Source organism: Sus scrofa, chromosome 16 (assembly GCF_000003025.6).
Source record: "Sus scrofa isolate TJ Tabasco breed Duroc chromosome 16, Sscrofa11.1, whole genome shotgun sequence".
NCBI lineage: Eukaryota > Metazoa > Chordata > Mammalia > Artiodactyla > Suidae > Sus > Sus scrofa.
This window is the reverse complement of record NC_010458.4, coordinates 28,212,914-28,226,621: the sequence shown is the minus strand read 5'-3', so window position 1 is coordinate 28,226,621 and position 13,708 is coordinate 28,212,914. Positions and strand designations below refer to the sequence as shown.

At 38.1% G+C, this 13,708-nt stretch overlaps 1 protein-coding gene across 9 annotated transcripts in view; it reads right to left on the bottom strand.

The window, feature by feature from the left end:
* NNT (nicotinamide nucleotide transhydrogenase) overlaps positions 1-13,708 on the bottom strand; it is a 91,541-nt gene that overhangs the window by 22,111 nt on the left and 55,722 nt on the right. For all 9 annotated transcript variants that reach the window (XM_021076996.1, XM_021076998.1, XM_021076997.1 and 6 more), the window contains exons 17-19: positions 12,619-12,798; positions 4,228-4,387; positions 2,154-2,235 (exon numbers count right to left, since the gene is read on the bottom strand). In XM_021076996.1, coding sequence (XP_020932655.1) covers positions 2,154-2,235; positions 4,228-4,387; positions 12,619-12,798 — 422 coding nt within the window. The remainder of the gene's footprint in view (positions 1-2,153; positions 2,236-4,227; positions 4,388-12,618; positions 12,799-13,708) is intronic.

Genomic DNA, 13,708 nt, shown 5'->3' with positions numbered 1-13,708 from the left:
GTCAGGAACTAAAACTGCATTTGCCTTATCCCTTTTCTTTTCAGATGATTTTTTCCATCCCTCTTAACTCCTTGCTTTCACATCCTGCCTTCTGTGAAGCTGCCCGTGTCATACGATGCTCTCCAGCTCTGCACCCACCCATCTACCACTGGACTGATTTTCCAAGATGTCTGGTTAACCTGGACTGATCAGTGGGCAATAAGAGAGGTATGTCAAATTAATCATTCCCTTCCCTCGGGATAACTAAGACATGAAAGCCATCTTTCTCTGTTTTATTATGATTGCCACTCATCTCCTAAACATTTATGTGGTGATAGAAGGCATTACTAATACATCAGACTTTTTCGCATGTGGGTTGAATAAAAAGAAACAATTTCTTTTTAGGAAAATCATAAAAGATTCTCTAACACAGCCTTTCCACATGTAGGCCTGCAGATGCTCAAAGTGTCAAGACTGTGACCAAAAGGGAAGCCCCATTTAATGTTCACTGTGAAAACAGAAATGAGTTACTTAAAGGAGACCTCTTGGGTAAAAATTATAAAACAATGTCTTTTCTTATCTTCTGTCTTCAGTTCGTCCAAGATTTTACTAAATGTGGAAACCATCTATATCACAGAAATGCTGGTCCTACCAACCAAACAGTAGTTTGACTCTGCATGTTTGAAAAGCATAGACTCACTACAGATCACAGGAAGGGAGAGAGTGGGAAAAGGAGTGAGAGAAGAAAAGAAGGTGGGAAGAAAGGAAGAAATAAAATGCCGCTGACCCCCAAACATTTTAGACAACCCTCTGATTTCATCATCTAAGTCTCTTTTACCGCTATTAATAGCTGGGACCTTCAGGCTGAGGATTAGGATTCTGCATCTAGCCTGGCACAGATAGTCTGGCCAGTTCCAGGCACACTGTGTGGTTTATCTTATCATCTGCCTCCAGACAAAAGTGTAACACTGACATCTCAAAGGAATTTTTACTAACAGACCTTAACAGTTTTGTCAACACGTGTTAACATTCTGGTGAACAAACCAATTCTATTTAACAACAAAGACATCTTGTTCTGACTTCACGTCAGTGACACCGCCGGTGGACTGGTTCCCCCACACTCGAGCAGCAGCTATGCTCCCAGAGAGAACTCCAGACAAGCCCCTCTACTGTCTCCTAACAGCAGAGTTCCAGAATACAGATCTAAAGGTATGCGGGACAGACGAAAAGTACTGCAAGGGCTCACCACCCCTGGTCCCATTTTGACATCCTACAAACCCTTTATCCATGGCCATAGGGAATAACCTAGCAATGCAGTGTCCTCAACTTTGCCATTCTGCTTAATATCCAGCCAAGAGCAGAGTGCAGTGCTCAAATGGCAAGTGGCAGGAACAGCTGCTGCTCCAATTTACAGTTCAAAAAGTGTTACGGCTCTAGGAAAAGAAATGTTTCTGCAGTCTTTTCCAGCCTGAGAGCTAAGTCAGTCAACTACAAACAGCCTTAGGTTCATCACCGGGTCCCACTCTTCAGAGATCTCTCCTTTGAGATGTTCTTCAATGTGAACAACAGAAACCAAAACAACACAACGATGTGATTCAAATGCTTTGCCTGACCTCCTTCCCCAAATCAAATCACAGAGAAACTGGATTTCCATTTTTCCCCATTAACAAATATCCTGAACTTTAGTACAATAAAATCTTTGCTGGAGTTCCCGTCGTGGCGCAGTGGTTAACGAATCCGACTAGGAACCATGAGGTTGCGGGTTCAGTCCCTCGCCTTGCTCAGCAGGTTAAGGATCCAGCATTGCTGTGAGCTGTGGTGTAGGTCACAGATGCGGCTCAGATCTGGTGTTGCTGTGGCTCTGGCATAGGCAGGCAGCAACAGCTCCGACTGGACCCCTAGCCTGGGAACCTCCATGTGCCGTGGGAGTGGCCCTAGAAAAAATCCAAAAAAAAAAAAAAAAAAGCTTTCCTCCTAAAATGAGCCTATATTTAGGTTTGATGCTATTAGAGACAGTGAGAACGAAGTAGTAAGACTAAGGCTAGAAGAGGGTTTTTTACAACTTAGTTTCTCTACCTTGTATTACAGAAGTAAAACCTCACTTGAAGAGATGGTGACCTAAAAGGAAGTCATCTATTTTCCTTTCCTTCCACACATGCACTGCAAGCACTTACCTGACTTTTTTGCCCTGTTCGGAGAGCATCTTTACCAAATCAGCGATGGGGTACTGAGCTTTGGCTGCACAGAGACCATAGCCTACAAGGAACATTAAGAACATGGAAGAATGTGGCTTTTATTTAAAATTTTATTAACTACAATTTCTCTCTTGATCAAAATATATTTTTGTGCCTCCCCCCCCAAAAAAGGGCAACCAGTTAATGGGACTAGAAGCAAAAACAAGGAACTTACAATATGGACTTTTCAATATATTGGCCTAAATCTCAAATTCAATATCTCATGGTCCATCCTCAGTCTCCTGCAGGGTCTGACCCTACTGGGCACCCCCTCCCCACACACCACACACACACACACACACATGCTTGTGTACATACTCTCACTTACTTTCATGTAAATGTTTTCAAACCATCTCCCTACTTCCTTTGATAACACTGCAGTCCCCAGCTCCCCTCCTAACTTTGTCACTACTCCTCCTCGACTTCCTTGAATAAATGATCTCCTCGTTTCCCTGCCCTGATGTGATGATGCTCCCCCAGCAGCTGAAGTGCACCTCACTCTCTCCCTGGAAAATCTCAGTCCACCCCATGGCTTCAATGACCATATGATGGCTCCCAGTCTGCCTCCGGGCTCAGCCCATCCTCTAAGATCCAGTTCAGCATATCCAGGGTCCCAGCTCCACCTCAAACTTACTATCTCCAAACAAGAACTTAAATTTTTCGCCTCTGCCCCAAAAAATAATACGAACAATAATAGCACTAACAAAAGCAAAACCAAAAGTGCTCCATACTTTTGCTGTTACTGCAAGAATGACCAAAAACTTCACCCCCCTTCTCCTTTAACCCCCACCCGCATCGGTCCTTTCTCCCTGAGCAATGAATCTCACTGCTGTCCCCACTTCCCCTACCTCCATTCTTCCAAATACCAAGTCTCTGCTCAAAGTATTCCCCCTGCCTCCCCCAACCCCAACCCCATCCTCTAGGGCCCAAAACAATCCTCACTTCCCAACAATCCTTCTTAGGTTCCCCATGATAGGTACAATCCAGCCCTTATCACAACCCACCTTGTGTTATTTATGGATCTGACTTCTTCACTAGATGAAAAATGCCTAAAGGGAAAAGAGTGTCCTTTACTCTCCACCTTCACACTGCAGCACAGTGTTTCTCAACAGGCAACACCAGTGCACTCTGGCTAGGACAATCCATGATGTAGAAATGTCACAGGCCTTAAACCATATTTAGTTCACCTGCTCCCACACACACTTGCTGACAATAGCAGCCTTGTCTTTGAGACAACCCCAAACCCAAACCCATGTCTTTCAAATGCCCCTAGAAAATGATACTGCCTCCACACAAGAAGGCTGGCATCCGAACATTCAATTCGGCTCATGCCAAATCAACAGATTTTCTTTACAGAAAACTCCTATGATGGCATGCTAGAGTTAAAATCCTAATCTGAAACTAATGTACTGCCTGGAATAAATACAATGGCATTCTGTGCTAAGAGTAAAGAAGACCTGAGGTAAACCTCAGAAAATTGGCAAGTCGAGGCCTGAAGAAATTAACTGACCTGGTCAACATGTGTCAATTGTTAGAGGCAAAATTTAGAACCAAAGTAAGGTCCTTATACCAAGGTCTTTCTACTGGGCCTTGTTACCTCATCTTGGTAGAAACCTATTTACTTTTGAAAAAAAAAAGACATTAACATTTACTAACCTTTACTGAGCAAGTCTGACAAGTGAGTTAGACACTTTTACATGATAATTTAATTCCGACATGGGCCCAAATGCCAAACTTTATCAATGAGAAAAAAATAACCAAAACTCAACATTTGTACAGAATCACAAAAAGACATGGCTATTTATAGACTCTCTAGGTGATCCACAAAATATTAACTTGAACCGAGAATTCTCAATATTTTTCACATAGTAATCACAGAACTACTTTTAAATTACCATTACGTTTTCAAAAAATGAAGAAGTTCCAATTTGGTCTTTTTTCCTATTACAAAAAAATTATTTTAATATAGTCAATTATAACAGCTATTATGGGTTGTTTGGTCTTGATTTTTTACCTGGAGTAATAATAATGCTATTAGCTTCTCGTATCATGTCAATTGCGTTGTCAAGGTTGATTTCTGTATGTGTGCCAGAAATTTCCATGGGTTTCCCACCAGCTGTTGAAGTGGTACCGTAGCCTCCAAGAATCACATTAGCCAGGGAGCGATTCATTGCCTGGAGAGCAAAATTACCAACTGTGAGAGTTTGATCCACATAACTTTTTTTTTTTTTCAGTGCTTATAGAACGTGGAAGTTACTGGGCCAGGGATGGAACTCATGTTCACCCGAGCCACTTGCAGTGACAACACCAGATCCTTAACGTATAGGACCGCAAGGGAAATCCTGATGCACATAACTTCTGAAAATGGTACGAATCCTGTGTATACAATATTCAAAATCATTTAGATGTTTATTTGATCATCTAAAACATTTTAATCAGATCAATTTGATAGAGCTTCTGAAAATTATTTCAAAAATTTAAATGATAAGGAGGCCATCTGAGAAATCACATCTTTTTTCCCATAAAATCAACTATATATGGATACATTTTCAGTAAAAACAGATCTTGAGAAAAAATTTAATGGTAAATTACTGGTGATATTAACATATTAATGAACAACTCACATCTAGTTATTATTATCTGTGTACTGATTGAGCAAGTTCTACCTCCATTTGACACATATTTCACCAGAGTGAAAGACGATGACAGTTATAAGAAATTTTACAGTGCAACTTCTACAGATGGCTCAGGTGAACTCTGCCACAGCTGCAAGGTGTCAAGAGGCAAGAGGGAGGAATCAAAGGATAGGGATCCGTGCCATTTAGAAGTCTGCTGCCCTCTGTCGTCAAGGAAAAAAGAAATGTAGGAACTTAGTTTCCAAATCAATGATAAGTCCATGAAGCGATACAGAAGTGACTGGATTTATCATGAGGCTTCTAAAATATTTCACTTCCAAAAAGGCAAATGAGTACATTTATACACTGCTTCTTTAAAATTTACACCCACCTTTTAATTAGCAAAATAATCTCAGGAAAAAAAAACAAAGAGGAAGGCATTTATTGCATGTTCATTTACAGTCATCTAACTACAGACCATACAAATGCCAAACACCACTCCTGGAACATGGGACAATAACTGATCTGGTTTTTAAAACTGTTTGGAGGCCTCTGGGGGTGTGGTGGTAAAAGAGAAAGAAAAGATGGGAAGCTAGATGTTCTGAGTAATCAAAAACATTTTAAGAACTCAAACGACTGTATACAATCGAAGTCATCATTCCACATGATTGTAACTGAATTTATCATTTCATAAAAAATTCCAATAAATCAAAGTCTATATCTTAAGGATTGTAATAAACATATCAGTGGTTCATTGTTTGTACTGTTTTACAACTATATGTGTCAATCCATACTTTTAAAAAAAGACAACACTTTAAGAATATATATCTGAGTCACTGTGCTCTGTGCATCTTTAACATGACATTGTAAATCAACTATACTTCAATTAAAAAATTTTTAAAGACAACTATATCTCAATAAAACTTTAAAAATGGAAAAGCAAAAAAACACACTTTATTATTAAAGAGGAAAAAGCATCTGGAGATTTTCAGGGATAAATAACACATCAGAGAGGAAAAAAAAAAAGCATGACCAGTTATCCAAAGACAGATCAGCCTACTACCACCTTAGCAGAGAGATTTACGTACACTGCTGGAGTGGGACAGAGGTGAAGGCAGGGAGGAAAAGAGCAGAGATGAACCGAGAGTCACCCTTGACTTATTGATAACAAGTTTCAAAGATGATGGATCAAAATATCGTCAGAATTGTTTAAATTGTCCTTTTGACCTAACCTCATTTATCAGATACCACATTCACATTTTACAGAGACTAGAGTCAGTGAATTTACCTAAGATTACTACATATAGTAAGCTTGAGATATCTTTATGCACCTTACTAAGAGATAAGAGGGCCAGAGAAAAATTAAAAGTGATGCTATTAATTAAGTTCTCAGTCCCAACCCACATGAAGTTTTAAATTCTTAACACAACCTCCTCTGCTTAAATCCAGGTTTAATGAAAGTCCAAATAGCCACACCTGAGACTTCCCAAACATTCAACACTTGTTGATTTTGATAAATCCTTTCTAGTGTTGAATCAGAGGACTCCGAAATTATCAGAAATACATTCTACCAAATTTTTGCCCTTAAAAACTGATTCAAAGGCCTATTCCAGACATTGAGATATTTCTTATCATAGATAACTTAAAAAAAAAAGTCAAACATGCAAAGAGCCTCCATTACCAGCATCACACAATCCTGTAAGGGACAGATAACAGGGACATGATGGAGAGGAATGTGACCACTTAACTCTAACTTGGCTTAAAAGGAACCCTTTTCTACTCCCTATAAAACTGAATGGAGGAGAAGGAAAGAACTTCTGAGGACATTTAATTAATGTGTACCCACTTCCAATGGTATCTTAGGGAAAAAAAAAAAAGAACCACACAGCACTTTTACAATCAAAGTCAACTTGTTAAACACATATCCACAATTATATCACCATTAAGCTAATTCCATGTGGTGTCTTAAAAACTAAATTAATTTTCATCTCTGAATTTACCATTGCAAAATCATATTTTCTACTGATGTTTAGGGTTTAAGGCTTTGTTTTGTTTTGCTTAAGTGATTAATGAGACTGTCCTGTGAACACTGAGCCACAGATTGAAGAGTCCCCAGCTTCTAAGACAAAGTATTTGCAACACTGTCCAAGACTGCTCCTTTTAAGTTATTAAGCCCTATAATGAAAATCGTGTGTTACATTAAAGAGACCCTCAATTCATGTAATTCCAAGCAACCTAAGAAATAAATCTGAAAATAAAAGGTCATAAAATAGACAAAATCAAAGCAATAATAATATGTATACCATTTACTAGCATCTCTCATTTCAATGCTTTGTACGGGCTAATTAATTGATCACAAGGCAAAAAAATTATTTTTGGTTTGACTTTGATCTACTTCATTGTGTTCTACTTTCATTTGAATACAAGGAGCAAAGTGCAAAAATCAGAATTTTTGGTCTGAAGACACTTTGCATTTTGTAAGCCCTCTACGTCCCAGGCAATCTAGACAGTATCTCAAGTAAATGGACTATTAAATCGTAAAGTAGTTAATGTCTATTCAACATCTGGATATAAAGCAAATCTTTCATTTGAACTGGCTATTTGGATTCTGTTGACATTTTTCAGTTTTTTTAATACTTAGTATTATGTTACCAAAGCGTTAAGTTCAGAAGATACCCAAAAGAATCTTTGTCAGAACAAAAATTCAATTTTAGGGATGCTGATTACACTTAGGGTGTATTCCATTACTTCTCATATAATAAAACCAGTTTGTTCTGGTTTGGACTTGCATAGTTGCTTCAATAAAAATAATGAAGGTAAACACACTAGTAATATTAATAGATATTAATATATGGTAGTATATCTGCTACCAAAACCTATCTGGAGAGGATTCCAAAATGTAAAATGAGCTAACAAAATATTCATCTAAAGTTCATTTAACAATTACTATATTCATATTCAAATGAATATGAATAAACATAAAGGTGAATAATAAATGGTATCTTAAAATATCTTCCTTATAAAAAGAGAATGTTTCCTACCTCCAGAATTAATGTGGGGATTAAAAGAGTTAATACTTTTAAAGCATCCAGCATATTATACTCTGTCCAATTACAAGGAGCAATTTACTTTTATTATTACTATGAACCATTCTAAGCTGCTAAACATGAGTCATGAAGAAACAATTTCTGATAGTAGACTAATTATTTACTATAAGAAATAAACAATATTTTTTAACAAAGCTAAAAATCGATTAACATTAATGTGAAAAATCAGAAAGCAGGAAAATTTAGAAGGAAAGGAAATTTCTCTCTGAAACTGAGAAACATGGCCAGCTTGTTTCTCTTATTGTCTTGTTTGTTTTGTAATAGGTCATAGGAGTAGAAAGTGAGCTGTAATACAAGCACTCCACATATCACTGGTGGAAGCTTTGACTGGACAAAGCTTTGTGGAGATCAATTCATCAATAATAATAGCCAATAAAAAGATCTTACTCCCTTTGACCAAGTAATTGTACCTATAGAAATCTGACCTAAGAAAATAATAAATGACACACAAGGAGGAATACTAGAGAAAAATCAAGTTAAAAACAACTAATAAAAATGGACTTGAATAAATAAATCACTGGTATACCTCTATGATAGAATAACATGCAGACACCAAAACTTATTAGTTAGAAAATTAAACTTTAACAAAGAATGTATTTAAACATATACATACGAAAAAGACAAGAATTAGAATATTATGAGTTCCCGTCTGGTGCAGTGGTTAACGAATCCAACTAGGAACCGTGAAGTTGCAGGTTCGATCCCTGGCCTTGCTCAGTGGGTTAATGATCCGGCATTGCTGTGAGCTGTGGTGTAGGTTGCAGACGTGGCTTGATCCTGCGTTGCTATGGCTCTGGTGTAGGCCAGCAGCTACAGCTCCAATTTGACCCCTAGCCTGGGAACCTCCAAATGCCATAGGAGCGTCCTAGAAAAGGCAGAAAGGCAAAAAAAAAAAAAAGAATTAAACATTAAATGTTAACAGTAAAGTGGTTTTGGAATTATAGATTATTTTATATCCTTATTTATCTACTTCATGAAAGCTGTTTCATTAAAGATCTTTTATTTTTGTAAATAAATATTTTTTTAAAAATTAAATCTTCAAGGAGTTCCCATCGTAGCTCAGAGATAAGGAACCCAAGTACTATCCATGAGGATGTAGGTCAATTCCTGGCCCTGCTCAGTGGGTTAAGGATGTGGTGTTACCATGAGCTGTGGTATAGGTCACAAACACAACTCTGATCCTGCATTGCTGTGGCTGTGGCAAAGGCCAGCAGCTACAGCTCCAATTTGACCCCTAGCCTAGGAACTTCCATATCCTGCAGGTACGGTCCTAAAAAGAAAAAAAAAGAAAAAAAAAATTACAGCTTCAACTGTTCTTGAATCCAAATTACTACAATTTGCCATCACAGAGCTCAATCTGACCCAGTGTGATACTTACAAACAGCTATGAGAATATCTTGTTAGCCTTATATACAACATAGGAATTAAAAATACCTGAGGTATGCTGATATAAATGGCATGCCTAAAGCAGTGGAAATACAAAGAAAAGAAACAAAAGAACTAGAGAAAACATTAAGAAATATGAAAAAACAGATAAAAATTAAGAGAAATTATATAATTATGGAAGCACATGTAAAAAAAAAAAAAGAGTAGTGTCAGTAAGTGTCTTCTATAGCTTATTCTAGTTACTGCAATAGTAACTGCTACTGCAGAAGTTATTATAGCTACTACAACCAACAATAAAACTAAATGAAAAAGAGAAAGGAGAGGAAATAAAAGACAAATTTCAGAAGTACTGTTGATAAATTTAAGAACCTAAAGAAAACCATTTAAGAAAAAAGGATAGGTTACAGTTGATGGAAAAAATAAAAATCATTATTAAAAAAAAAAAGAAAAAAGGATAAAGATAAGAAGGTACCCATGCTGACACTCCAAGAACTATATACAAGTTCTCCACTCAACAGCAAAAAATAAAAATCAACCCAGCTGAAAAATGGGCAAAAGACCTGAACAGACATTTTTCCAAAGAAGATATACAGATGCCCAGCAAGCACATGAAAAAATGCTCAACATCAGTAATTATCAGAGAAATGCAAATCAAAACTACAATGAGATACCACCTCACACCAGTAAGAATGGCCATCATTAGAAAGTCCACAAATAACAAATGCTGGAGAGGATATAGAGGAAAGGAAACTCTCCTACAGTGTTGGTGGGAATGTAAGTTGGTACGACCACTATGGAAAACAGTATGGAGGTACCTCAGAAAACTGAATATAGAACTACCTCATGACTTAGCAATCCCACTCTTGGGCATATCTGCAGACAAAACTCTCCTTGAAAAAGGCACATGCACCCGTATGTTCATTGCAGCACTATTCACAATAGCCGAGACATGGAAACAACCCAAATGTCCATCTACGGATGATTGGATTAAGAAGATGTGATGTTTATACACAGTGGAATACTACTCAGCCATAAAAAGAACAAAACAATGCCATTTGCAGCAACATGTATGAAACTAGAGACTCTCATACTAAGTGAAGTAAATCAGAAAGAGAAAGACAAATACCATATGATATCATTTATATCTGGAATCTAATATAGGGCACAAATGAACCTTTCCGCAGCAAAGAAATGCATGGACTTGGAGAACAGACTTGTGGTTGCCCAGGGGGAGGGGAGGGAGTGGGATGGATTGGGAATTTGGGGTTAATAAATGCAAACTATTGCCTTTGGAATGGATAAGCAATGAGACCTGCTGTATGGCACAGGGAACTATATCTAGTCACTTGTGATGGAGCATGGTGGAGGATAATGTGAGAAAAAGAACATACACACATATACATGAATGTGTGACTGGGACAACTGAGGAGTTCCCATTGTGGCTCAGTGGAAACGAATCTGACTAGCATCCATGAGGACACAGGTTCAATCCCTGGCCTTGCTCAGTGGGTTAAGGATCCCCTGTTGCTGTGAGCTGTGGTGTAGGTTGCAGATGCAGCTCAGACATGACATTACTGTGGCTGTGGTATAGGTTGGAATCTACAGCTCCAACTCAACCCCTAGCCTGGGAACCTCCATATGCCACAAGTGTGGCCCTAAAAAGAGAAAAAAGAAGAAAGAAAATTGACAGAACACTGTAAACCAGCTATAATGGAAAAAATAAAAATCATTTAAAAAAATAAAAATTAAAAATTTTAAAAATAAAAATAAAACCCATACTTGATAAACCATAAGCATTAATGACAATCTGCTTCCCCCTACTGGTCAAATTCACCAACTGAAGCAAAATCAAACTAAGGGTTAAAAGTTCATTTTTAAAGAAAACTATTTTTAATACAATTGAATAAATTTTTTCTTCTTCAAAAAAATTTGTTTTAAAAAACACCAAAGCCTGACACTTTTCAAAAAGGAAACACCTTTCCAAATCTCTTGAACAACTTGGGGGATTTAATTTTAAAACCTCTCCACTTGTTTTGAACTTAGGCTTTCAAATTCTTTGTTTTTACACTATGGTCAAAGAAAACTAATTTTTTATTATGAAAAGATAAGTTCGGGATTCAACTTACAATGAGATTTTCAATTAAAACATAAGAGAAATTCTGAGTTGTAAAATAAGGTTTTTTCCTTTTCAAAGTTTTACTGTAGTTGATTTACATGTTGTGATCATTTCTATTGTATAAAGGTGGGGTTTTTTAAATTGTAATAAAAAAATTAAGCTGGAGTTCTTTTTCTTCCTGAGTTACTAATCAGTCAGTGAAAAGTCATATTCTGACTTCACCCAGTTTCATGCTTTTCCTTTCAGTCATTCAAAACTATTATTTAGAGAATAATATCCATAATTTGAAAAAGTTTTCTGGTCAAGCCTTTAATTGTTTACAAGATATCTTCTTACCATTAAGAATTAGAAATAAAAAAGAAGCTAGGAGCATCTGTCTTGTTAATTTTTTCCTTTTTTAAAAAAATCATGCTGACCACAAACCTTCAAGATAGGCATTTTCACAGATGACCAGTGGGAATGAAAATTAGAGCAAGCTTTCCAGAACCCACGTGGTAGTACATAGAAAGAGCCCTTAAAAATGAGCACATCCTGGAGTCCCATCGTGGCACAGCAGAAACGAATCCGACTAGGAACCACAAGGTTGCGGGTTCAATCCCTGGCCTTGCTCAGTGGGTTAAGGATCTGGTGTCGCCATGAGCTGTGGTGTAGGTCGAAGACGCAGCTTGGATCCTGCGTTGCTGAGGCTCTGGCGTAGGCCAGCAGCTGTAGCTCCGATTGGACCCCTAGCCTGGGAACCTCCATATGCCGCGGGTACGGCCCTAGAAAAGATAAAAACAATAAATAAATAAAATCATTTTTAAGGATAAGAAAGTGGCAAGACTACAATTTGTAATATTAAAAAAAATTAAATGTAAAACAGTGTACAATAAGATCAGAGAAGTCAAAACACAGATATGCAATACACAAAGAAAAAGAATGGAAGGAAGTAAATTAAAACCTTTGTTCATCATCGGGGGAGGGAGTCCAAAGACTTTTATCTTTATATTTAATTTTCTGAGTTATCTACACTTAGGTACTTTAAAAGCAGTCTGGCAGATTTATTCAAACGGAACACTCTGACGTTTCTGCTGGAGGAAAAAGGACGTACACAGTCATTTTTACTGCGAATAAAAGAAGTGATAGGCAGGTGCTCATTTTCAGAACACCACTTTCTTTTCTGTCACTGGCTGGTGCCTTACCACACACATGATGTAGGACAGGATGGCGCCCGACGAGCCGATGAGCGCGCCCACAATGGTCAGCAGGTTGTTGTTGAGCAGGAAGCCCTCTGCACACAGCGCCCAGCCCGAGTAGCTGTTCAGCACAGTGATGACAACAGGCATGTCAGCACCCCCGATGGCAGCCGTCAAAGTCACACCCTAGGATGAAAACCAGAGCGGAAGTCAGAACGAACACAAGGAAAAGAACCCTCGGACACAGAGCAATGTGGCTCGTGATCATTCTGGGTTTCCAGTTAACGTATTTCCATGTAAGGTCCTCCGCTGGTAATGACTGAGTGCCGCTTATCTGGCCGACTCTCCCACAGATATAACAAGTGCAAATACTGAACCACTTCCCCACCCCCAACCAACAACACCCTAAATCCCTAAAAGACAGCGATGAAGAGCAGGCAGGCAGAAACTGGAGAGAGGTAACTGAGTAAAGTCCCAGTCTTAATGGCTGTAGCTGATGAACAGGGTCCTGCTGGTACCAAGTGAAACAACTAAAACTAAAATCTAACCCCAAAGTCTTACTAGCTTGAAAATCTGATAGTTCAGGGTGACCCGGCAATGACTACATCTAAATTTGTGCTAAGCACTAGAGATGACTGAAAAACTTTTAAACATAAAACTTTTATACAAAGCATACACTAGGAGTATATTAGACAAACATGAAGTAATCAGGGAATAACAGAGCTGTATGCAGCAGCATCATACACTGCTATAATAGAACACTAAATCGTGACATCTAGGAAACCATACACTACATGGAACAACCAGAGTGGAAAAGAAGAACCAGCTTATCCTGTAAGGTCTCACTGAACTCCCTCACTAAACACACAGTTCATTAAATGCATTTCATTTTATGCAATTACTTGGTTTAGTATCATAGCTTCCAACAAATGTGAAAGCAACAAATGGCCAGGGGCTCTCTGTCATTGTATAGGCCTTGTCACACAGCAGGCTGAATGGAACTGAAATGCTTGGCTTTTGAAATTCCTATTCACCAACACAAAAGACCCCAGAGCAATAAAGATGTCGCATGTGGCAACTTTAACAGCAGTAAGTG